Below are 25,303 nucleotides of genomic sequence, written 5' to 3'. Positions count from 1 at the left end.
GGCTTCTTTGAGCTTTGATGAATCGTGTTGCCTGGGAGTGCCTTCCATTCCTCTGGTTCCTATCTCCTGAGCCTAGTCCTCCAGTTGTAGCTAAGTCATTAATTGTGAAGCTAGTTGATTCCCTCTCTGCTTTTCCTCTCCTACCTCCTGTCATTGTTTTCTCCTCTGGACAGTGTTACAGAAAAGAATCTGAAAGCAAAGAATCTGAAAAACTCCTGAGTTCATTTTAGACACACTTTTCTACTTATTTTTGGATAATACAAAAAAATTCAGTGTTGCAGGTGTGGCTCAAGTGGTAGAATGCCTACCAAGCAAATGCCAGGCCCTCAATTCAAACCCCAATACCAAAGGAAAAATGTCATCAAGGTGGTATTGAAAGGATCCTTTTTCTTGTTCTTTTGAGACAAAAATTTCAAACAATATCCCCAGAAAAAGATGCAATGGAAATTTTACTCATTTTTCTTTTTATTTTATTTTTTTTATCAAAACAATATATATTTTCATATTTAAATTTTAGAAAAATGCAGTTTATTTTAACTTAAGTGAATTTTACTTACGTTAATTTTTCTGACTTTTTTTTATTTTATTTGTGAACATACTGTACAGAGGGGTTACAATTACATGGGCAGGATAATGTGTACATTTCTTACCAAGCATTGCAGCCTCCTCCTTTGTTTACCCTTCACCTCCCTTCCCAGCCTCCCCCCGCCCCACCTTACTCATTTTTCTTTATCTCATATTTCTTTCAACCAAATCTAAACTGAAAATTCAAAAAAACCTGAATATTCCAACTAGAATGAGAAATTTAATGACTGGATATCAATCACTATATAAGAATATGTAATTCAGTCAAAAGTAGACAATATAGAGAGCTATGTGAAAAGTCATAATTTTCATTTACTCCAATTCACTGTCTTAGAAATTCCTCAATTAAGTCCCAAAGCTTGAAACTAATGCCTGTAAAATAGGCATATTCTACATAAATTGGCTAATGAAGCAAATAAAACAGGGCATGTTTCTCCAATGGAACTCGATTCTCCCTCACTCTTGTCACCCATATGACACTGCTGTGTGGCACACACACACACACACACACACACACACACACACACACACACATGCTGTGATGACTTTGTGATGACTTTGATGACGTATCTGACAGTCTTATTGCCTCAGTTCCTCTACAAATGAGCCTAGACGATAGAGCGTCAAAGGTACTTTTCTAAGAACTTGAATTCTCAGAAAGTCACTAGACCAAATCCCACAGTGGAAAGCACCTACTCACAAGAGTGACTCGTCTACAATTGCTAGGTCAATTTCAAGCGTATAAATTCATCTAAAAATGACTACAGCCCAGGTAAATCTTCCTTCATGACATGTTTAATGATAACAGGTATGCAAATCACTATTGATGGAAGTAACTTTAAATGGTTGAGTTTGATTTTAACTTACTCGTGTGCCTGCATTTTTTTATCTGTTGCCTTCCCTTTTGCCTAAAGTCTCAGTGCTCAGTTTGTAGACACAAAAAGTAATTCTCATTTTGCACTCAAATAAATAAGATTTTATTATATATTTCCATCCTAACAAAGTAGACCTTAATGCAAAATTGCCTTGGAGTGTTAACAACTATTGGGCCACATCAGTTCATTTGTGGGCTCTGTCTATAAGTTGTGACTAGCACACTTGTATGATAAAAATGAACACTGGATTGTCTTATGCCCCCAGTCTAACTGCACGACACTGTACTTTCAAAAGTAAGGAATGTAGAAATAATAGCATTTAGTCCACCGAGTTCAGTGGCTCATTTCGTCTGTAGTCTAAAAGTTCACCAAGTTCAGGTACTTGCAAGACACTTGAGACACATGTCCCAGATCCATGGGCAGCCTTGGGTCAGGGGGAGGCATGAGTCCACGCAGAGCTCAGCCACCACCCTGTCTTTCTAACTCAGTATAAGAGAGAATTATTGAGGTGTTCCCCTGTGACACATTCCCTACCGCCAGCCTGCAAGCCCAGGAGCAAAGAGACCAACGGGCTCGAGTGATTTGATGACATGGTTGGGGGTGTTGATGGAAAGGCCTTCCCTCGTTTTCCTCAATGGGACTCCCACTTTGTGCATGTGAGCATGTCTGCAGCTACATCATTATAAACTGGTGCCAAGAACAGTCCCCGCACCTTTATTTTAAGGAAGTACGTTCCAAGACCCCCAGTGGACACCTCAGCATCTGGTATTTTTCTTACTTTATTAAGTGGAGAGCATGTGGCTGTTCACTTGAAGGAAGCACTCTGTCACACCTGAATTACCTGCCTGGCCATTCCTACACTGCAGAGCCACTGTGATATAAATGAGTGTTACTTGCTTGGATGCAAGAACTGAGACATGAAGACAGTGGATCTAATGACCAATACAGCTGGCAAGGGACTAGCAGCTGGGGCTGTGTAACCTGGAACTATGCTGAGCACAAGGAAGAGTTATGTCCCTGGAGAGACATGGTAGGATGCCACAGGCTTTCGTCATGCTTCTCATAATGGCGCAGAGTTTGAAATGAATGACTTATTTCTGGAATTTTCCATTTAACGTCATTGAATTATGATAGCCTGGTTAAGAGTGGATTTCTGTACATATATCTGCCTCTAGGAAGATTTATTGAATTGAGCTTCTGAGGAAGGAACCTGACTTGTGAGGGCTGAGGAACTCTTATGATGTTATAGACGGCCCAGGAGAAGATCTGGGCTTACTAAACTAGACAGAATTGTCTTGCACTTTAAGTTTTCCAATCTTTCAATAGAGTCTTTTTTCTTAAAAAAATAGCCATTTTATTTCCTGTCGGTTTTAGGCTTCTTGGTAAAGCCCTAGGATGAGAAATCACTGTCCTGGTTTAATTTACCCAAACTAGAACAATCCCAGGCTCTTTAAAGAGCACAGTCGTGGGAAATCCAGAAGACTGGGCCAAAGTGGGCATGCGTTTGAGGTGTGGGGCAGTGAGTGCATTCTCCTGCTGGAAGCGTGTGGGCCTCAGCCATATCTAGTGAGGAAAGGGGCTGGACATACGCAGATGTGCACGTAGACATATGCAGATGTGTATCTTGGCATATTCAATCTGTTTACCCAGCCTGCCTTGCAGGCAGGGTACTGTATGGCAAAGAGACAGACTGAAGGAAACAGAATAGATAAGACTGCTTGTCCAGAACGAGTCTGAAGTCAGCAGGTTTTGTTTATGAGCACACAGTAATAGGACAGAGGGTTTGTGGTGATGGTTCCAGAGATGAATGCAGTATACTTTGAGCAAGTTCACTCCTCTATTTTATTCCCTTCATTCATGCAAAGAATACAGGAATCTGAGATTCAGGCTATTTCCATCCTTTTTGCTCCTATATCCCACAGTTTGGGGTCTTAAGAAGGATCCAAATTCAATAGGGACAGCTATTCAAGAAGACAAAGTCAATTGATTGGAAATTTCATTTTATTAAACTCCAGGAATTTGTCTCTAGTGGATCTGATGACTCAGGGATTTCATGTTGGCCTCCTCAGAGAGCTCGGGAAGCCCCGTGTGCCCACCAAGGAGGAAGAGAAGGAGGAGGAGGAGGACACAGCTGATCAAACAGAGACAGGCCAGGACAGCTGCTTATCCCAACATCAATGGGCCCCTTTGGTTGATGCAGATATAATTGAAATGCCCCATTTGCATCAAGCTCACCAGGGCAGGAAAAACAGTCAGAAGCCTCAGCCTGGCCCCAGGTTATAAGTAGTGTCTTGGTTTTAATCAGCTACATCTTACAGTGGTTTCTAAATCGGAGCAAATAATCTGGCCATCAATGAATGCAGGTCTCATTTCATGTACACTATTCACTCTGGGGACAGACGATACAAAGCAACATCGCAAATGAACATAGAAGATCAGCCAAAGGCAATCTGCAGCAAAGGGGCACATCTCCATTCAGAAGAGAAAACAGAATCCTCGTTTCCCCTCAGCCCAGCAAAAGTGTGTCTTAGGAGAGTGGGCTGGCCTGTGGCAACTCTGTCTTGGTGAATACCAGGAGAGGCATGTTCCTCCCAACAAGCTCAAGACGTCACGTTTGCATCGAACAATTCAATGCAGATGTTGACTGCTGGACGAAATGTTTTACAGTGGATTCAGTTATTGAAATTTATCCTCAGCCACATCAATCACCCATGAAGCATAAATACACCTCTTTTCAACCCGGCAAATACTCGGCAATGCGTGGGTTTAGAAAGATTGCTGGGACCATATGCTTAGGTATCATGGAGCAAAGAAAATTATTTCTTTCTAAGACGACTCTGGAGTTTGATATCTTAGTAACCAGAAGTAATTTTATTACAAATATGAGGGTGAATCAAGGCAAAACTCTCAAGTTCAAACATGCACAATTGCATACATACACACATGTCATGCAAATCTGCATGCCCTTAGTTATTGTAATGAATTAGGAGAGTGGAGCTTACCAAAAAGAGCTTAGCGGAGAGGTTTGCTTGTGGTCGAACATTTTCCCCCCTGTGGAGCTAGAAATATCACTGTACATGCGGTGATTAACAGCATCTCTATCTGCAGCTCCAAAAGTGTTGACACAGATGTTTGGCTAATCATTCTTAGCAAATAGCTATTCCCATAAAGGCTTAGATTAGTCGGAATTGGCATGCACCTCCTTCTTCTGTGAGCCTCGTTTGATTATAGATGATGTTTTGTTAGAGTGTTTCCATGCAACATCATAAATGATGTAAAACCCAAGAAAAACACAGACCCTCTGCCAAAACCAAATGAAATACGCATCAGAAAAAATGTGACTTTGATTCAGGTTCAGGTACCAGGAAGCTTGCCTTGGTCTATTGTTGTTCAACACTTGAAGAAAACCATCCAAAGCAGCTCTGACATTCATATCCAGTTAAGCCCGACGTGGCTGCCAACATTTATTCAACATGAAGCTCACTGACGGTGCTGTCTCCGGTGTGAGGAGCCAGGGCAGGGACATCCGCGGTGGCTGAGAGGTGAGACACAGCCTCGCAGCCTGTGCCAGGAGGCGGTGTAACCTGGAGGACGGGGCCACATGGTCACTGTTTGTCTTGTGGGCAGCACAGATGTGTCTATGTGCTGGCTGCAAAACTGTTCCTTCTCACTCTTGATCTCTGGAGTCTTCTTTCCACACCCTGTCTTTTCCTTCCATCAATGGACTCCAAGAAATACTTGCATCCTGTCACCTCCCTCCTCTCCGTCATCAGGGACCCTTACACAGCTCCTTGGAAATTCCCATCGGATTACCCATGATTCTACTTTGGGTGCTTCTTGGAGGCTGTGGAGATACTGTTTCACTTCTCCACCAGCAACCGTCAGGGAACTGAGGAAATTAATCCGAGTACATTAGCCCTTCCATCCCACCCACCAGGGAAGGTCTCATGAAGGACATAGAAACCAAACTCCATCTTGGAAACAGAAGACACAGAACTTGGGTTTTCAACCACAAAGCTGTGAGCAAATCAATGTCTGTCCTGTATAAATTTCTCAGCCTCAGGTACTTTGTTATAGCAAGACAAATGGCTCAGACAGAACCTCATGCATTCTTATCATATCTATTTTGTGAACTCTAATTAACTACTTGTATGCCAAGTAACTCCCAATCTTCCAGTCTCATCAAAGAATGAGAGTAGCTTCTTTTAGACAAAGTGCACAAAGAACAGGAGAGAGACCAAGCGTGAGCTACATTCTTTGTAACTTTACTTCTCCTGCTGCTAACAGGGTCTTCCATGTTCATCTCTTTACCTGATAACTCCTGCTCATCCCGAGGGCTGGGTGCAGGGACAAGCAGCTGTAGCCTCCTGTAGCGTGCGTGCCGATCTCTTCTGAGACACACTTAGCTGGGTGCACCCATCATCCTTCCTGGCAGACTGTGAGCTCCCTGGAGAAGATGGCACATCTCTAACACATGCCCTAGCACTAGCACTGGGAGAAAGAACTATTGGCAAAGACAAAAATGCTGAATGAATGTCTGCCCCAAGGGAGCCCCTGGCCACACGTGGCCGCGTGGGGAGCTCGGCTGGGTGGGCCGTGCGGTTGAGCATCAGAGCATTTTGGCTGGGTTTTAAGTGACTTATTTTGTATCTAAATTTCTACACGTGGCATCTTGCTTTCTTCTTGGTCTGAAACACTAGGGAAATTACTTATGCCCTTTTTTTATTTTTCTACACATCTAAGGAACAGGCCTGATGGTGCCTCTGTGGACTGATTCCAGGGGCCTCCCCTGGGCCCCCCTCTGTGGCCTGATTCCGGGGGCCTCCCCTGGGCCCCCCTCTGTGGTCTGATTCCGGGGGCCTCCCCTGGGTCCCCCTCTGTGGTCTGATTCCGGGGGCCTCCCCTGGGCCCCCCTCTGTGGCCTGATTCCGGGGGCCTCCCTGGGCCCCCCTCTGTGGTCTGATTCCGGGGGCCTCCCCTGGGTGCCTCTCTGTGGATCTGGAGAAGTGCATTGGAACAGCTTCCTGTGCCTATGTGCTGGTCTGGAGGAAGTAGTGGCACTAGGCTCAGGGTCTGGAGGAGCCCCGCTGGGAAAAGGGCCCCATGTGCTTCCTCAGCCCCCCAGAAAGGGGCCCAGGGCTCTGGACAGCAGCAGGAAGAAGAGTTGGGCATGAGCAGAGGCAGGTGACAGGGATTGGAATCAGAGCGTAGTGACAGGTTGTTTTAAGTGTGGACTTCTCCCTTGAGCCTGTCGATGTCGAAGTGTCGTCCAAAAGCAGGAGAAAGGCTTGAAATCTCTGCCTCCCTTTTGTATCAGGTTTTGTCCAGCTCTCCCCAGTCACCTTGTGACCACCTTGGAATCAGGAAAGACTGACCTATAGTATCTTGTCACAAGGGTTGAAGCTACACCGCCGGCCATGTGGCTTTCTTACCATGCCCAGCAAATGTCTGAGAACCCTGGGAAGAGTACCACCTGGGCCACACCTTTGACGTCCATGCTATATCCGTGACAGGAGCTGTTTAATAATTATGCCAACGTCCCACTCCCATCCCAATTTTCTCCTCAACTCTAAAGCCCATGTCTGTCCCCTGAAGATGGGCAAAGTGCTCCCTTCTCCTCCTGCAGTGTCTCCTCTACTCATCTCTTTATTTGGGGTGTTGGGGTGAGCGGCTAGACTGACAGTTTGGGTGCTCTAGGGTGGAACTTTTGGCCTAGAATTCCTGGTCACAGCACTTTACTTTTAAGCATCATGGGACACAGGGACTCAGCATCACATTTCTTAGATTTAAAGGCTCTTCCTGTGGCACCTAGGGGAGTATTGGCACTGGGTGGCAAGAAGGCTGGCTGAGGGGGGCATCCAGTGGTCTGGGCAGATCCGGGGAGCAAAGAGGGGTGAGGCAGTGTTGGCATCAGATTACACCTCTGGGGGGCATTAAAGAAGCATGATGCCTCTCAGAGAAGGGTCTGGGGACAAGGGGTCTAGTTTAGAACAGGGCGCAGCTTACAGATTGCTATGTGCATACTGGGAAGAAATGTTCCAGATACCCCAGCGTGGTTCAGTGGGCTGAAGCAGACCAGGACAGGTCCAGGAAAGCTGACCTTCACCACCGCCACCCCCCACCTTCTCCCTGAGACTTACGGTCTGTCAACATGAGGACACCAGGCAAATAGAAGCACAACAGAAACACGCCAGTTTTTTTCTCCATCTCAGAATAGAGGAGGAGTCCAGTGATGGACCTGCGGGCCTCGCAGCCGGTACTGGACCTGTGCACTTCCGAGGGCTGAGAGTTCACTCAAGAACTTGGAGAGAACTCACTGTCTCTTTCCCAGGTACACAGAAGTTGGTGAGAAACGCTGCAGTGTCCCCCGGATCTTCTTAGGTTTTATTTCTCACAATGGACTATCTGCTATGAGATTCATTTAGATTCCCCGTGAAGCAAGCCACGCCATGGTAATTGTACAAATACGATGTTTTCAATTATACTTTTACTATCTCGCTGTTCTCTTCCAACTTGTAATCCTTCTTTCTCATCACTCTGGTCATTCCTGACCTGTATCCCCTCCTCCTTCTCACAGGACAGTCATTAAACCGACCCAGTCACCAGGAAGGAGTGGAAAGAATGAATGGATTTGGCTTTAAATATCCCTAAATGGACAGCTGGGAAGTGGCTGGAAATGAAAACCAGGTGGCTTAATGATATTAGCATGGGTTTGCTTGAGAACATGAGCCTGGGCCCCACTTCTTGGTTTGGGTTTTATCCATGACATCAGGGCTCTGAGGGGAGCCGGGCAGGGAAGCCCGCTCCTGGCGGAAGGATGATACCATGGGCCTCCTCTCTTCCGTTTGTGTCCCGTGGAAGTGGGAAATTGCAGCTGCCACTAATCCAGCGTGGGTACCTGACTGGCCAAGCAGAGAGGCGTGTGCATGAAGCTGTGCTGGACAGGTCTTAGAACCCTTCAGTGCCTTCCTCACGGGCTGCCTGGACGCAGAGCAACCACATCCAGCCAGTCAATGACCCCAAGGAGTCTGGTTTGGCTCGAGTTTCTCACTGGCGAGGGCCTCGCTATAAACTTTACGAACCCAATGGCTTTTGCACACTTGCAGTGAAGACTCCAGAATGTTCAGCGAGAGGCACCGAGGGGGCCACCATGGCCTGACACAGGGATGTCACAGCCAAGTCAAAAATAGTCCCACTTAGGGCTTGGGGAGAAGAAAAGAGAACGGTCTTTGAGCAGCGGAATTGCTGCTCATTTTTTCATTGCCACGCACGGATTGAGCATTATATGAACTGTGGACACTTGCAGAAAGTAAAGGAGACCCTTCAAACCGTTCACACCAATCCCACCTTCCATTCCTCTGCAGATTCTAGACCCACTGGGGTGGGCATCAGGGAAGCACGCAGCGCAGGTATGGAGAAGTTTCCACCTGGTGTGCCACAGGCTCTCTGGAGGCTCTCTGGGGTTTGGGTGTGCTGTACAAACTCAAGCTAAGATCAACCAATCCCACATGGACCACCTCAAGAGCATAAGAAAGGCTAATGCAGCGCTGTCCTGGTGTGCATCACATATAAGAATTAATGTGGGAGGGGCATGGCATGACAGACAGCTCTGGAGACATCCCTCCCTCCCCTTCTTCCCTTCCCTAGTCTGCTCAAGTTGTTCCTGGGTCATTCAGTCACATGCTATTGGTGGGGGAAGGGACTGGTCTTGCAGCTTGAACTCAGGGCCTGGGCACTGTAGGGCTCTACCTCTTGAGCCACAGCCCCACCTGCAGCTTTTTGGTGGTTCACTGGAGATAAAAAGCCTCACAGACTTTCATGCGCAGGCTGGCTTTGAACCACAATCCTCAGATCTTGGTGACATGAGCCACCAACACCTGGCAGTCAAATGCCATGGAAGCATTGCTGTGAAGGAATCTTGCCGATGGAACGAAGGTGAAAGGTAAGTTGAGTTCAAGAGAAAAGCCCAGCCATTGAGTGAGCCCTGCAATGCACCAGGGCTTTTCCTAAAGGGAGAGACTGGATGTGAGGGATGTCCTCTGGGGCTGACCTCAAAGCAGGGAGGAGATTCACAGAGAGGAATGTGGTGTCTTGCGTTGTTGGGGCTTTCACCCCTACAGTTGCAAAGAACTGAATGCCATCAGCACCTGTAGATGCTGAACAGGGTCTCCACTTGAGCCTCTGGGAAGGAAGGAAGTGCAGCAGCACGCTGCTTTCCCCTGTGTGAGCCTCGGAGCAGAAAGCCGAGCTTCACTGTGCCCAGTCATCTGACCTAAAGACTGCGGGGAGCTGACACCTAGCTGTCAAGCTTGTGGTAACTTTTCCACAGCAAGGCAAGACTAGCAACACACGTTTAGAACCAGCAGGTCACACTTCCTGAGCCAGTCCCATCATCCCACAGCGGCCTGCCATCAGTGTCCTCAGAGCCCAAATCCTAAGTCAGACTAGAGAGATGACCGCCGTCCTTCACTCCTCACTGGTGCATGATGAGGTAGTCCTCAAAGAAATGCACAGAACTCACCTGTCAACATGGACGCTGGCACCGGCATCGAAGGTAACCACATTCTCATGGGTGGTGAGCAATATTCATTGCCATTTCTTTCATTGTCACTGTTGGAGTTACGTTGTCTCTTCTTCCCAATAGTATTAATAGCCTTTCCCTAGCTGCAGCTGCTCTAAAATGTCCATTGCTGCCTCTTGTTGTGCAGTACCATGAACTTCCGGTTCTCCGACTGTCAGGAAGTCAGCAGCGTCAAGGTCCAGAGGCTCCTGACGGGGAGAGTTCTGCCCAGTGCTCACTCTGCATTGCCCCACCCATCCACCCGAGAGCGGTTCCCCCTCCCCACGCTGTGCAGTCATGGGGACCCATGAGCCCACAGTGACAAAACGTGTTTAGTGGCTAGAAAAAGTGGACAAAGTTTGGCAAGGGACTGGCCCCGCTATCCCCTGGGCTGATGAGTCGCGGCAGGCTGTCTAGCGGTCAGACTCTCAGCCCGCGTTAGGACACCACCTCTGGCCCTGGGCCTGCACACTCTCAGGCAGAGGGAACTGAGCCCCAGTGGGCTTTCATACCCAAGATGGGGGTCCGACCGCTCAGTGCCCAGAGGGAAGCTCACCCCCTCAGAATGTTCACTGAGATGTCAAAATAGCTTTCTGGTAGGGAAGTACTTCACCTGAGAAAGAAAATGCACTGTCCCTAAAAATACAATACACAAAAACGGGCTCCGGTGCTTCACACCTACAGTCTAGCTACTCATGAGGCTGAGACCTGGAAGATCGTGATTAGAACCTGCCCTGTGTAGAAAAGTATGAAGAGAATCTATCTCCTATAACTAGCAAAATTCTGGACTGGAGATATGGCTCAAATGGTAGAGTACTAGCTCCATAAACAAGAAAATTGAGCTAGTGTGAAATGTCCTGAGTTCGAGCCCTGGTAGCAGCACAATTTTACTTACCTAAAGTCTCTAAAAATAAAGTCTATCCACTTGCAAATAAAAGACATTTTTAAAAAGACTTGTTCTATCAGATAAAGAAGTATATTATAAATCAAGAGTAATTTACACGCAGTGGCTTTGAGCCAAGGCACCAGCCAAATCCAGGGAATACATGAGACAGTTCAGCAAGGCTCAGAGACTTCACATGTAAGCAGCAATGACATCAAAGATGAATTATGCAAGAACTGATAGCAAGAGAACTGGCTGACTCTTTGGGGAGAAAAGTTATATCACTTGCTCTCATCTTATTTTAAATGAATTTCAAATGCAATACAAATCTAGATAGAAAATAAAACCTCTAATATAGTAGGAAAAAGCATACATAAATATTTAGTCCTGGGGCTGAGAAAGAACATTTCTATCTAATCCCAGAAGTGAAGCCATAAAAGGAAATGGTGATGGAGCTGATGATTTATGCTACATATAAATTTCCATATTAAAGAAAAACATGCTTTAAAAGTCAAAGAAATTTTAGAAGAAAATACTTGCAATATTCATAAAAGACAAATGACTTGAAGTATTTGTGTGTGTGTATGTAAGAGAGAGAGAGAGAGCGCGCGCGCATTTGTGCATTGATCCTAGTCTTATACTCAGGTCCTGAGTATTTTCCCTTAGCTTTTTGCTCAAGACTAGCACTCTATCACTTGAGCCACTGTTCCAGTTCCATGTTTTGGTGGTTAATTGGAGAGAAGAGCCTCATGGACTTTTATGCCTGGCTGGCTTTGAACTATGATCCTTAGATCTCAGCCTCCTGAGTCACTAAATCTATAGGTGTGAACCACCAGCACTTGGCTTTGAATTATTCTTATATGAACGAGGGAAGGCTGAATTCTTAGAAGGAAAATGGACAAATGACCTGAATAACAAAAGCAAATTATAACACAAATGCCCAATAAATCTGTGAAAATATATCTGCCACCTCAGATAATGAAATAAATGGGCACAATGAGATATTTGGGGGCTGGTTGGATTACAGTTTGTCAGTGGAAGGGAGGGCGGATTTCACAAATACTTAGAGGACAGTATAAGAAAAAGATCACAACTTGGAGGCAGGTGGAAGGTGCCTGTGGTTTCCCTCATTGCTTTCTACTGAGTAGGAGAAATTAGAAACCTGTGTGGGTCCAGGTTAAGGTGGAGAAGGGTAATAGCAATGCAAATGGCTCATGTCTGGTGGCAAGGCAAAGTTATCATCTGATAGCCTTAGAAAGCTTCGGACCCATTGTAACAATGAGATATACAAGACACTATGTTGAAAAATGAACAATATGGGGGGGCGGGGAGTAGTTGTGGAGGTGGGAGGGAAGCGAGGGTAGGGGAAAAACAAAGGAAGAGGCAACAATGCTTGAAAGGAAATGTACTCACTACCTTGCTCGTGTAGCTGAAACCCCTCTGTACAGTATTTTCACAATAAAAAAACTTACGTGTTTTAAAAAAGGAAGCTCCCGAGTCCAGTCCAAGGGCTCTGGCACCTTCTGCAGCATGGCCGCCTCCTCTGCTCCTTCCAGGACTCCTGGTGTGAGTTTGCGGCCCTCTGGGTCAGCTGAGAGCCTGCTGCTTATCAGTGCAGGAGATTGATACATCTCACACGTGTGCTCACTACGTGTTCCTGTGAAAGGCGTGCCTTTAGCTTTTAAAAATAAGGCTACTTAGGAATTTTGCAAGCATTCCGAAGCCTTGTAAAGTGAGGGCACTGGCTCTTCAGAGCCACGGTTGTTTACTGCGTGAAGGCTGCTGAGAATCTCCTCTCCGGCTGCAATTCCTTACGAAGGAGAATATAAGGACGTTTAAGTAACTTTTCGAGAGGCTTCTGAGGTTTGAACTCAGCGTCTCTCACCTGCCAGGCAAGTGTTCATCCTCTTCCTTACTCCAGCTATGTTTTCAGGTAGTCTCAAGTTTCAGCCCGGGGAAGGCCTCAGCCACGCTCCTGTAGTGGAGCTGGAGAGATAACCAGTGTGTACCACCACGCCAGACTTAGTGATTGAGATGGGGCCTCCAACATTTTGCCTGAGGTTGGTCTTGAACCAATGATCCCAATCCCTTCCATCTCTAAAAGTGTTTTTTTTTTTCAAAGAAAAGGAGAAGAAATTATATCACTGGTTCTAATCAAGGCGATAGCCAGAGACACTTGATATTGGAGATAGTGGTAATAGTGACACTTCCTCTGGGGTTAGGGGTGAGCCGAGATGATTCTGATAATCATTCTCTGCTCCTCATAGAGAAGAATCTGACCAAATACCCACACCATGGAAGCTGAGGAGCCCGGCTTCCACACACAGGCCCCACATAGAGGTCCTGTGTGGAAACTGGGGTGCTGTGCTTCTCAACTAGGAACTATGGCACCACAGGGTTTGGGACTCACACCTGAACTCTAAGCTACCCAGAAGCATGACATCTGAGGGATTATGGTTGGAGGCTAGTGGGGGAAGGGAATAAGGATGGGGGCCGGAGCTGCTGGAATATGAAACCCAATCTTAACAGAAAATGATGGTCGTAGTGGCATATGGCTTGCATCTCAGCTATGGTGGAAGCATACACAGAAAGAGTGAAATCCAAGGCAAAAAACAAGACTGTCTTGGAAAAAATAACAAAAGAAAATGGGAAGCACGAGTCCTCAGAAAAGAACTGTGCCATCACTGGTACAGACACACGTTCATGGTTAGGACATACTGATAAGTTAAAAAACAATTAAAATTGTACATAATGATTATATGACCAGAAATATGTATCTATATATCTATAGATAGAGATATATGGCTAGAGACTCAGATATATAGATAGGTATCTTCAGAGCAGGCAGCATATCCTTTGCTGGGCTTGCCTGGCTAGGATTTGAACACCTGGGTGAAGGGGCAGAGCACACCCCCTCCATCGCCAGGGCAAGACCTGAGCAGGAGTACACCTAGTCCACACTGCCCAGTGAATGCAAGTTGGTCAGGAATGGGTGAATTCTCACTTAAGCCTCAGTTTTCCCGGAGGCAATGTTTAGATGAGGAAATCCTGCTACAACACATGGGAGTTTCATCAAATCTACTGTAAAACAGGAATTTCCCCTCCAAAAAAAAACCCACAGCGAAGACTTTTAGATAAGTGAATTAAAAACATAAACTCTGGCAGGAACAACGATTTTTTTCCTTTACTAAATTAGTACCACTTGGTTAGAGGATAGTAGATCATATTTGTCAGGTTTAAAATTTATAGGATTCCTTTTGCTTTTGTCAAATTTTAAATCCATGAGTTAAACATAGTTGTTCACAGAGAAAATTAAACTCTACTCTTCAGGTTGCCATTTATCTTTGGAAAACAAGGTGCTTCATGAACACCCACTGAACTTCTCAGAATTCCTGTTCAGTGAGTCAACACATGAATCCCATGTTGGGGAAGAAAATCTGAAACAGCAGTGGGCAATATTTTCATACACACAAGACATACCTATCTGTGCTGACAGTAGAACTTCAAGTATTCCACAACGCCCTCCTGGGTTCATTGCATGCACTATGTTTCCCATCCATTTTTCCCAAGTAATCATGTCAGTGAATTGATTGTGGATTAAACCCGCTTTGCAAATTGGTGTGAAGTACACTTATGGCAGACACTGTGACAATGTGTTTCTCAGGATTTATGGCTGACACGTTAAAGAGAGTAGAGCAGTGTAAGACATACGAAAAAAATCCAAGAGCTAGCACAATACAGCATGAGATGAAGTTCATGATCTGTCCTATGCTGAGTCCTGTATGAGTTACTAGGAAAGAGCAAGGATTCTGAGTCAGATAAACGAGGGACAAATGATGGAAATGTTAGGCTTGCACAGGAAGGTTGAGGTGGGGTGTGCAGGTGAGATGAGAGAGACAGTCATACTGTGTGCAGATGCGCAGAATGAAGACAGAACTCAAGGGCACCGATAGCATGGTTGGGGACTGAGGGCTGCTTTAATGTACCTGTAGGGAAGAAAGCTTCAAAGACACAAGGGAAATGAAAAGGTAGCACGTGGAACCCATTCTTGTCTTCTAGGTGAGCTTAGTGACAGAGGTTTTCATCTGTCTGCCTCTCTTACCAGTTGGAAGAGAATGAATGTGTCACCGCTCTTCAAAGCCGGTGAAGGGAGGTGTGGAGACAGCATGGGTGTGAAGGGGTTCAGCTAGATGAGCAGCCTGTTAAGATGAGGCCTGAAGGAGCCAGGTGCAGGAGGAGGGCCACAGGCTGATGGAGAGGAGGCCTCTTTGCTGGGCACTAGGCTGATCCTGGGGGCCTTTCTGAGGGGCTGAAGACCTCTTCCAAAGCAGTAGGCGAGTCTTCTTGAGGCCACCACCGAAGTGTCAGGTGAGGCCCACATCCGAAATGGCCTCTGCAGGTGTCTGTGAGGAATCTTGATGCTGGAGCAGGGCTGCAGGACCCCATGCCCACAGGGGACCTGTTCTCAGGGCCAGGGCCCCCTCCCTTCTGCCTGGTAGAGCTGCAGGAAGGAAAGCTTCTGCTCTGAAGCTCCCGTTGTCCACAGCACCCCCAACGGGGGAGGGCTGCTGTCTCCGATGTGGCTCTCTGGGAAGGTACCTTGGGAAGAAGCAAGACTGGACGGTGGGCATTGAGCCACTCAAAGAGGTTAATTGACCCAGATGTGCCCCAACTGTTCGTGATAAACGCAGTTGTCCAGCATGGATGTGTTCTTCGTGAGCAATTCCATCTAACGTCCCTTCAGTCAGCAGCTCCACCTCTAGATCCATTCTTTCAGATCATAATCACTACTTAAGGATAAATAGTTAATTAAATCATCCTTTACATCCTGAAGAATAAAGTGAGATGTTACTCAATGCTAATCTACATTGTATAAACTAGAAGGAGAAAAAGAAAAGGGAACTTAATTTATTACCTTTCACACAATTAGAAATTGATTGCTGCAATTCTCATTCCTTTTTTAGTTTTTATTATAGATTTTTCTTAACTTATACTACATATTCAAGGAGGGTTCATTGGCACATTGTCACACATTTATACTGTCTTCCAACCGATCTCACCCCCTTTACCATGCTCCGTCCCCTTCTCGAAATATAGCTCCCTCCTTCCCCGCCAGATTTCCTTGTTTGGTTTTCATAGTTGCAAATAATCTAGTTTGTCAGCATTAAACCTGTTTATCCCGCACTCAGGCACACACTGTCTGCTTGTTCCCACTCAACTAGAGTCTATTTCTGTTCTTCTCATTCCCCTATTGACCATCAGCTTTTAAGTTTCTGTATGCTGTTCAACTATACTTGCAATGTAATACAAAGTTACTTACCTTCCTCTCTTCCATTCTCATCTCTCCTCCTCCTGAATATTCTCTTGATTCATTTTCAAAATTTAAACATATAAGAAATTAATTATATGCATGAAAAAAGTATATGTATACCTACATATGGATGTCTATTTATATGCATGTATATAAATGCATATTCATATGTATATATTAACATATATACATATCTGCATACTTATAACTATGTAAAGCTTTATGAATATGTATGACTTTTAACTCTAGATTTCATATGCAAGTAAAAATATAAAATATTTTGTATTTTGAGATTGGTTTGTATCACTTTGTATGATGCGCTCTAGTTCCACAGCTTCTTTTCCCAATGTATTTGTCACATCTAGAGGGTTTGTTAAACACAGGATTGGGTCATTAGAAAATAGGGATAGTTTGACTTCTTTCTCTAATAGAATTTCTTTTTATTTCTTTCTCCTGCTCGGTTGCTCTGACAAGGAGCTCTGGCATAATGTTGACTGTGAATGAGGGGAGTGGACATCCTTGTCTCATTCTTGAATGTAAAGTAAATGATTGCAGGTTTTCCTCATTTAATGTAACATCAGGTATATGTTCGTTGTGCTTTATGAAGTTTTTGTATGTCCCCTTTATTCCTAGTTTCCTCAGAGCTTTTATTATAAAAGATTGAATTGTATCAGAGGCATCATCTGCATCCATTGAGATGATCTTGTGTTTTGTTCTGAGTCCTGTTTAGGTAATACATTACATTTATTGATTTGCGTAGGTCAAACCACTCTTGCATGCCTAAAACCAACTTGATTGTGGTGTACAATTTTGTTGATGTGTTACTGAATTATATTTGCAAGTATATTATTAAGAATTTTTGTACCAATAGTCATCAGTGAGATTGATTTATTATTATATAATTTTCTTTGTATTGTTCTTTGTATTATTATATAATTTTCTTTGTAGCATTTGTGTTCGGTTTTGGGATGAGGATAATACTTGTTTCATAGAATGAGTTTGGTAGTGGGCCTTTTTTATTTCATGAAGGAGTTTGAGAAGTTCATTTGATTTCTCTTGTTTAACTTTTCTTGGAATTAATCTAGTTTTAAAAATATCTGTTCCTTTATTTCATTGGCAATTCTTGTCATGACTCTAATGAGCTTGTTATCTGGACATTTCTCCTTCATGTTCACTCTCACATCCTTCCTTATGACATTACTGGTTTAGTTTTTGTGGCATGCTGTCTTATTTGTTCATGAATTTCATGAAGTTTTTTCTGGGATTTACCTATCCAGAGTGTGTGGCGGTTTCATTCTCCTGAATGCTCTTAGTGGGTGACTCTGCAGCTTGGTTCGGGTCTTGTGTATGCTGGGAGTGTGCTCATCAGTTGAGTTTTTCATTTTCAGTGCTCAAGATACTGTGCAGGACTTTTTTTATACTCCGGGTGAGAAAGCTTGGTTCCAAAGATTATTGTAGACGGTACACTACAGTCTTGTGCTGAGGTTAAGTTCTAAAGAAGAGCTACTGCTCCTGTTGTGATCTTCTTAGATAAATTGTGGATTTAAGGGATATCTTTGTGTTCTTTAACCAGAGGAAGCATAGTGAGGATGCTGAGGGGACAGTCCTGTTAGAATAATTCAAGACATTTTCGTGTGTGTATGTGTGTGTGTGTGTGTGTGTGTGTATGTGTGTGTGCGTGTGTGTGAAGGAATGGAAGGTAAGTTTTAGAGAAGAGGTTAATGGGAAGCTGGGTGAGGTAAGCAAGCTGAAGAAAGAAAGAAATAGTTCAAATTTTATGGGGTCAGGGTACATTGGAGATACGCTTGGGAGAAATGAGCAAGTATGTAAGCACTCACAAATAGATGTGAGACCGAAGCCACGGATTGTCAAATAAGAAAAAAGAATTAAAAGGAAACAAAGAGGAAAAACAGGAGAAAGGTAAACAGATTAATCAGGTAAACAGATTAATAAGGTAAACAGAGGCAGAAAACAGAAAAATGAAAAACAAGAAACCACAACAAATAAAACAGAACAACAACAACGAAAAAACCCAGGTGATATTCAGGTAGTCTGGTTCCTAGGTGTTCAGCGAGAGAGATTAAGGGATGGGGAAAACAGGGGTAGGAGAGGAGAGGGCTAGGAGTTTCACTGGTAGTGTAGGGTGGTATAAATGGGAGAGGCAGGGCTCTTGGAAGGGCATGAAACTGTGATTCACAAGAGAAGACTAAAGGCAGCAGTGGTACTCAGTAGACACTATGCTGAAAATGAACTGTACGACTTGTGGGTGGAGATGGGAGGGACAAACTGGGAGAGAACAAGGGAAGGGCTGACATTGTCCAAAAAGGAGTGTGCTCCTTCCTCCTGACTGTAACCCCTCTTACACCACCTGTACATCACATAACAATTTTTAAAAATAATTAGAAAGAGAAGACTGGATGATCGGTTATTGGGTTCAGAAATGACAGTTTTAGTAAAACAGGGAGAGCAGGCAGCTGAATGCGTTACAGTTTTATGATGGAAGGATACAGTTGAAGATAAAGTGGCCTTTTTCTGATTCGTAGACAAGAGGAACCATAGGGCAAGACAAGTACAACAGTCAAAATGGTTGAAGCAATGTGAGAACAAAGGCAGGCAGACCTCACACTGCAACTAGGGGTTCCTGGATGTTCTTTGTGACTGCATACGCATATGTGCAGTTTCAGGCCAAGTGCGGCAGCTTTGCTTCCATTGTAAGACCTCACACAGGGGAAAGGCCTCAGAGTTCAAGCTAAGGCTCATGGCTTCCGCCTCCCTCCTGTGTCTGTCTCCGTGGAGAGTCCCCTGGTTGCTGGGCTGCCAGTAGGGACTGTTCCAGACGTCTTTGAGCTTCTGTAGCTTGGTGGTTCTCGGAGAGACTACATGGAAGATGCATAGTTCCAGCCTTCCACTTTCCGTTGTCACTGTGCAGCAGTTCAACTGCCGGCCTTTCTTCCTCTTGGCTGTTCTTTGGGTCCATGGAAAGGTCCCGCTCACCGGCCCACATAGAACAGTTCTCAATGACCCCCAGGGCAGTAATGAAGTGGCTCATCCCACAGTGTGGAGACCCAATCCCCAGTCTCAGGCACCAGTGTCCTGGTGTCCTCTGGTCTCCTGTGCAAGTACAGGCAAGTGAGTCACTTGTGGACTCTTATTGGCTGTAGGTTCCTTCCTCACCTTCTTCTTTAGGACTGGACATAGGGCACAGACTAGCACCTGCACCCTTGCCCAGAACTCCCTTCTATTTTGCCCACCTCCACCTCAGCCTGGGGCAGCTCTGAGCATACCCTTCCCAGTCCCTTCTCCACCTGAGGGCCACAGGAAGATTCTTCTGCAGCAAGATATTACCATTGGTCACATATCTCTCCATCCCAAAGCTGTGTGGGTCTATTTTCCCGTGAAGAGAGTGGGCTGTGCAGCACCACAGATCTTTAAATTTAAATACGTAGTTTTGAATTGTACTCAAACTCTATTCGTCTCCTCCGGCTTTCTGAGTGAAATGGGTGTTCCGGGGACAGGCATCCCCCTCTCCCTCTGGCTTCACACCAGTTGGAGGGGAAGCGTGGAGGTAGGAGCAAACTGCTGCCCCCTGGCCACAACTCCAGGCATCATTGCAGAAAGGGGGTGGGTGGGTGGACAGGAGCTGCAGAGGGGGTACGCTGGTGGACTGTGCACAGGCAGACTACAAAGAGGTTCCTACAAAATGCACTCCATTGGAGCATTGATGTCCCAGAGGCCCCTAGTGCCCTTCTAAGCTGGATCTGATGTGTACCAAACATGAGTATTGTTCTAAAACACACAGGGAAACATTACCATCTGGTGGCTAAATGTTAGCATTACACCCACAGGGCTGGAAATCAATCCAATCAGGGATCACCTAATTTCCTTTGTATTATCTTCAGTTGTACAAAAGAGGTTCAACAACATGTATGTTAATGAGTACAATACATCTTGGTGACTGCACCAAAACTATCATTAAGACATGTCTTGAGGGAAAGAAAGATAGTCTTTTGTAAATGCATGTAGAGGAATAAGAAACATTCCATTTAGAGTTTTTCCCAGTTCATAGACTATTGGCCACCTCAGTGGAATCCTGTATTTCTAAACTTAACCAAATGTCTCCTCACTATGTTCAAAGACTTCATTTCCCCAGGTTACAAGTGCCCGGGGACAGCGCGGGAGTGGAGTGCAGAGGGAAACACTTTCAGGTGTTGAGACTTGACGGGGAATGGGAACCCATAAGTCCATTCCTCGGGATTACAGCACTTCTCTTGGCAGTTCGACAGAAAAAAGTGTTTTTGCATCCTTCCCCCTGAGGATGTGTCTTAAGCTATTTTGGGTTGCTAAGAACACAATGCCACAACTGGGTAAGGTCCTATAAAGAGGTAACATTCGACTTGTGTTCTGAAGGTCCAAGGCCCACAGGTTACACCTGCAGGCAGGGTCCCAGGGCAGCACAGGGCAGTGGAAGACAAAAAGAGGAAGGTGTGTGTGTGTGTGTACACGCGTGTGCACCCCCCCCATCTTTCTCCTCCCCCATTCCTGTCAAGCCATTAATACTTACCGTATTCATCCCATGGGGTCCAAGCCTGTTGACCTCATTGAACCCTAACCACTTCTCAAAAGCACCCAAACACGCTAAGCGCCAGAGTCAGGTTAGATGCCCACTCTCCAAATACTTAGAGATGGATGGGGATGAAACCCTAATAGGAGCTTTGGAAGTGACAAACCATATTTAAACGACAGCAGATTCCCCAACTTCCCCCCACATTGGGTTACCGTAGCAGCATACAGTCACTCCAAACAAAAAGCCCCAGCATCGCAACATGGTTCAGAATTGATTCAAGGTCAAAGCCTTGTTCTCTGGGTAATGCTTTCTGGTGCAGAGTCCTCAAAAAGTCAAAACCAGGTTACCTCTGTCCAAGATACAACAGCAGCACAGACACAGCACTAACTCTGCTGTTTCAGAGGGGAGAAAGAAACTGAGAATCAGAAAAAAGCAATCAGCCCAAATCAAGGGCAGACATTAACTTTTAGGGTTAATGTCTGGCCTCCTCCTGGTGGGGACAGTGCTCCTAGATGCTGCATGGAGCACTGCTCTGAGAGGTGCAAGTTTAAAGCCCAGAAGCTGCTCTCTTCAGATCCTTTTGACAGACCGCAGCTCTCTGTGGCAGATGCTGGAAAGCTGGTTGCCAACCTTTCTGGCTCCACTGTGCATTTGCAGCTAAGGGTACTTTGATGCTGTGGCAAATGTTTGCCTGGCTCCTAGGCTTTCTTTTGCAGTCAGGGTGGGTGGAAACTGCAGTGACCCTGCCACTTTTGTGTTCTATCTGCCGTGGAGCCCAGGGGCGCTTCCTTGTGAGCTTTACACTTGAACTATGGTTGTAGCTGCGCTTTGTCAGATGAAAGCAGCCAGAGAAATGCTGAGGCGGCGCTAGGCACTGAGTTCAAAAGTGGTCAGCTTGGTCTCTAAAAACGCTCTGTCCCTGAAGGCCACTTTGTTCGTAGTGGGGCAAGGCCTCCTTCCTCCTCTCATGAACAAGCCTTTTCATTTCCCTGGCAAAGCTGCCAAGTTTCCAAATCTTTCTATTTTGATTGTTATTATCATTATTATCAATTCAAGTCTCACTGTAAATCTGACTAAAAGCAGCCAATAGATTCGCATAATAGTCTTAAGTGCTCAGCTTTGTAAGTTCCTCTATGGAGTAAACTAGTGTATTACTTTTTAGTTCAGCCTTTCACAGGTCTTAGGGCATGACACAATGTATCCACGTGTCCTCACAATTTCCAACCCTATAGTTATTTACACCGGAAGCTATTCTCAGTCTCATGTACCAAGCCTTCACAAAAACCACCCCCCAAAGCTTTGCTGCAACATTCTGGTTTTTGCAAAATTCACTCCGCCAAATTTCTATGACCTTTGCCTGTCATTGAGTTCTAATGCCTAGTGCACATATTCAGAAAGGTTTTGCTTCGTATCTGTAGCCCTGGATTTTGTCTGGTCTGTTTCCAGATGGAAAAGCCTGGTGCGATCTGGAGGCGCAGTTGACATTTTCAGGCTCCCGTCGAATGGTTTAAAGGACCGGGCAGCCACAGGTGTCCCGTGCAACTGTGGGTGGGGATAAGGTGTGGTTATTCCGAACTGGTCCAGCTGTGAGGACAGGCCTGAGGAAGACCCAATCTCGGGCGTGTCCGGGCCTGAAGCCTTTCACCCACCGAGGGAACCCGGCCTCCCTTTGCCGGCGGGTGGGCGGGTGGCGGGGACGCGGCGCCGGCCCGGGCTGCAGGCGGGGTCCGGTGCGGACCGCGAGCCGGGCTGGGGACCGGATGACAGCTGGACACGCGGCAACGGCGAGCCCGGGCGCAGGCGCACAACCACCACCAGCGCAGGCCGCGGAGCAGCTCCGCGCCCGGGCCGGCGCCCCCTCCGTCCCCGTCCTCCCCTCCGTCCCGGCCACCCTGCCGCCCCTCACCCGGCCCCGCCGCACTCGGGGCGCGTTACGCGGTTGTAAACCGTGCGCGTTCCTGCCCCGCCCGGGGGAGGGGGTGCTCCCGCTCCGGCCGGCGCCTCTGACGTCATCGCGAGTCACCCCATTCACGGCCGGGCCCCTTAGGTGTCTATTCAGAGCCTGTCTCGCGGTGAGCCGTCCATAAAGGAGCCACCTTCGGCGAGGGGCTGAACGTGTGGTGCCTCTACTGTCCCTGGCCGTCTGTGTTTTCCGGCGTCTTTCCGCCGCGCCTCGAGGCGCCCCGCGTCTTCTGTGCAGGCACTGGGCCGGGCAGCCCCGCGCCCGGCGAGGGGCGGGGCCGGCCGGGGCGGGGCGGGGTCCTAGCCGGGGCGCGTCGCGCCGGGGGCCGCCGGGTCGCGTTTCTCCCGGGTGCTGGCGGAGCTTGCGGCCCGCGGGGCGCCTCGTCGTCTCCACGGGGACGTCCGTGCACGGATGGACCCGCCCGGCGCCGGCGGGGAGCGGCCCGGCAGGCGGCGGCCCCGGCGGCGGCACCAGCAGCGGCGGAGCAGGGCGGACGCCGTGGGTCTCTGAGGCGCGCGTGCCCCGGGCCCAGGGCGGCACCATGATGCCGGGCGAGACCCACTCGGCGGCGCCCGGGACGGCGGCCGACCTCGCGCAGTGCCAGGGCTGCGCCTCTCTGCAGCAGGTACGCGCGTCCCCGCGCCGGCGCCCGCCCGCGCTCCCCCGCGTCGTTGTGGGGACCGTTCCCGAGGCCTTGCTTGGGCTTTGCATCCGGAATTCGTTCCCCGGGATGCGGCCTTGCGGGGTGGGAGGGGGCGGGACGCGCACGATCCGGGGGCCCTGGTGTCCCGACCCAGCCCCAGGGCTTTCGGGGCCGGCGAGTGACAGGTGGAGGGCCGAGGAGATTTGCCCTTCTGAGAAGGCCGTGCACCGCCGGCCCCCTCCTGAATGTGTGCTGTTCGCAGGCAGGGTATTAGGTGGCGTGCGTGGATTGTCTGGTTCCACGTTTGGAACCGCAGTCCGGCGTATAATCCCAAACTTAATTTATAAAGCTAACTGACTCGTTAATTGCAGGACTAAAAGAATCAGAAGCATCTGGAGGTATAGTTTGTAACAGCAGCGGCGTGGATTGTTTATTCTTTACACCGGATTGGCAGTCTAGCTGCAGATCCTCAGGGAGCAGTGGGAACAGCCCCCAGTACTTATTTCCAGCGACGCCCCCAGCTAGCTGTCTGAAGGCGGAGCCTCCTTCACACTGTCTTCACGGTGAACATTGTGGTGAAGCAGGTGGACATCACCTTTCATAAGGAAGACCTTTATGGTGTTTGGGAAGGAAATATAAGAGGATGTTGGGATGGTGGTCTTGCCTCTTGGCGGGGGTGGTCAGGTGCCGAGTCTCGGAGGCAGTGACAGTCAGATGTTGGAGTGAATTGCTGCTGATCATTGCTGAATGCCCTAGCAGGTGCGGAATGAACCTTCTGGGAAGGGGGATTAACAGGTGGAAAGACTGAGGTGGTGAGGAGGGCAGGGGTCCCTTTGACTAGAAGAACTTGGTCTGTGTGGCACGAGCAGAGGAGAGGGTAGAAAGAGTCACAGACTAGATGGCCATCATGGGAAGTGTGGCTTTTATTTTAAGTGCAGTGTCTCAAGTGACTCCACACATATTTACAAATGGTTAGGAGCAGGAGATTGAGGGCTCAACGCTGGCACTCTGGGTAGAACAAACCCAAGAGTCGGTTCATTGCCTTAGTTAGGCTGCCTTGTGTAGCGATCTTATCCTCAATACCTTAATACCTCTCAGAAACATAGGTGAAAATCTTCTGAATCTCGAGTCATATTTATTAATTTATTCATTCAGCAAATATTGATCCCCTGCTGTTAGGCCTAGAAGATTCTCGATCTCTTGGAGCATCATTTCTCATAGGTGGGGTGACAAAGAAGTTAATGTTAGAAGATAGTAAATATATCAGTGATAAACAGACAAGAAAAAGAGGGCATGCACGGGTAAGAAAAAGGGCAGTGGCTGTTGGAATTTCAGCAGTCCTAGGAAAGCTAACATTGAGCTGTGGGGTGAGAGAATGTGCTCTGTTAGAGTATTGGGAGAAAAACCCTGTCACTGGAAGTCTCAAGTATGCAGCGCTGATGGAGTAGTGCTTGCCCAGTTCCTTGGGAAGACCAAGAAGGCCAGCAGGTCTGGAGAGCATGGATGTTTGGGTTTTGTGAGATTATAAGTGTAAGAGCAGGGCTGGTTATGTGAGGGTGTGACTGGCTTTTGGAATGGGATGATGAGCCATTGGAGGTGTTTTGCTGGAAGACAGTGGATGTGAAGTGTGTTTTTCAGTCTTGGGTTGATTTTCCTTCATGAACATGTCTACCAGCATTTTGTTAAAAGTGATGTCCCTCAGGATGGTTAGCCTGAAACTGGATGCCACCCTTACTGCCTCTTTTCCCTGGCAGCCTGCTTTTACTGTTGCTTCTCTGGAGTCCTCCGTTCTCTCCCCCCACATCTCCCCACTTACCACCATTTTCACTTTTTACCCCATGGTCAGAACCCCTCTTACCTGTTACCTAGAGATCTTCGCATTGATTTTCTTTCTTACCATCATGCCACTGTTGGTTCTC

General features: G+C 47.0%; 1 protein-coding gene across 1 annotated transcript in view; it reads left to right on the top strand.

Annotated features, from left to right (window-relative positions):
- Positions 1-23,166: 23,166 nt before the first annotated feature.
- The window catches only part of Ice1 (interactor of little elongation complex ELL subunit 1), a 48,356-nt gene continuing 46,219 nt past the window's right edge, over positions 23,167-25,303 (top strand). Inside the window, exon 1 of the mRNA XM_042695222.1 lies at positions 23,167-23,366. Coding sequence (XP_042551156.1) covers positions 23,283-23,366 — 84 coding nt within the window. The 5' untranslated portion in view covers positions 23,167-23,282. The remainder of the gene's footprint in view (positions 23,367-25,303) is intronic.

The sequence above is a fragment of the Dipodomys spectabilis genome, unplaced genomic scaffold, assembly GCF_019054845.1.
Source record: "Dipodomys spectabilis isolate Male_0828 unplaced genomic scaffold, ASM1905484v1 ptg000179l, whole genome shotgun sequence".
Lineage (NCBI taxonomy): Eukaryota > Metazoa > Chordata > Mammalia > Rodentia > Heteromyidae > Dipodomys > Dipodomys spectabilis.
Note: the sequence above shows the minus strand (reverse complement) of the source record. Positions and strands in the feature narration are given on the sequence as shown.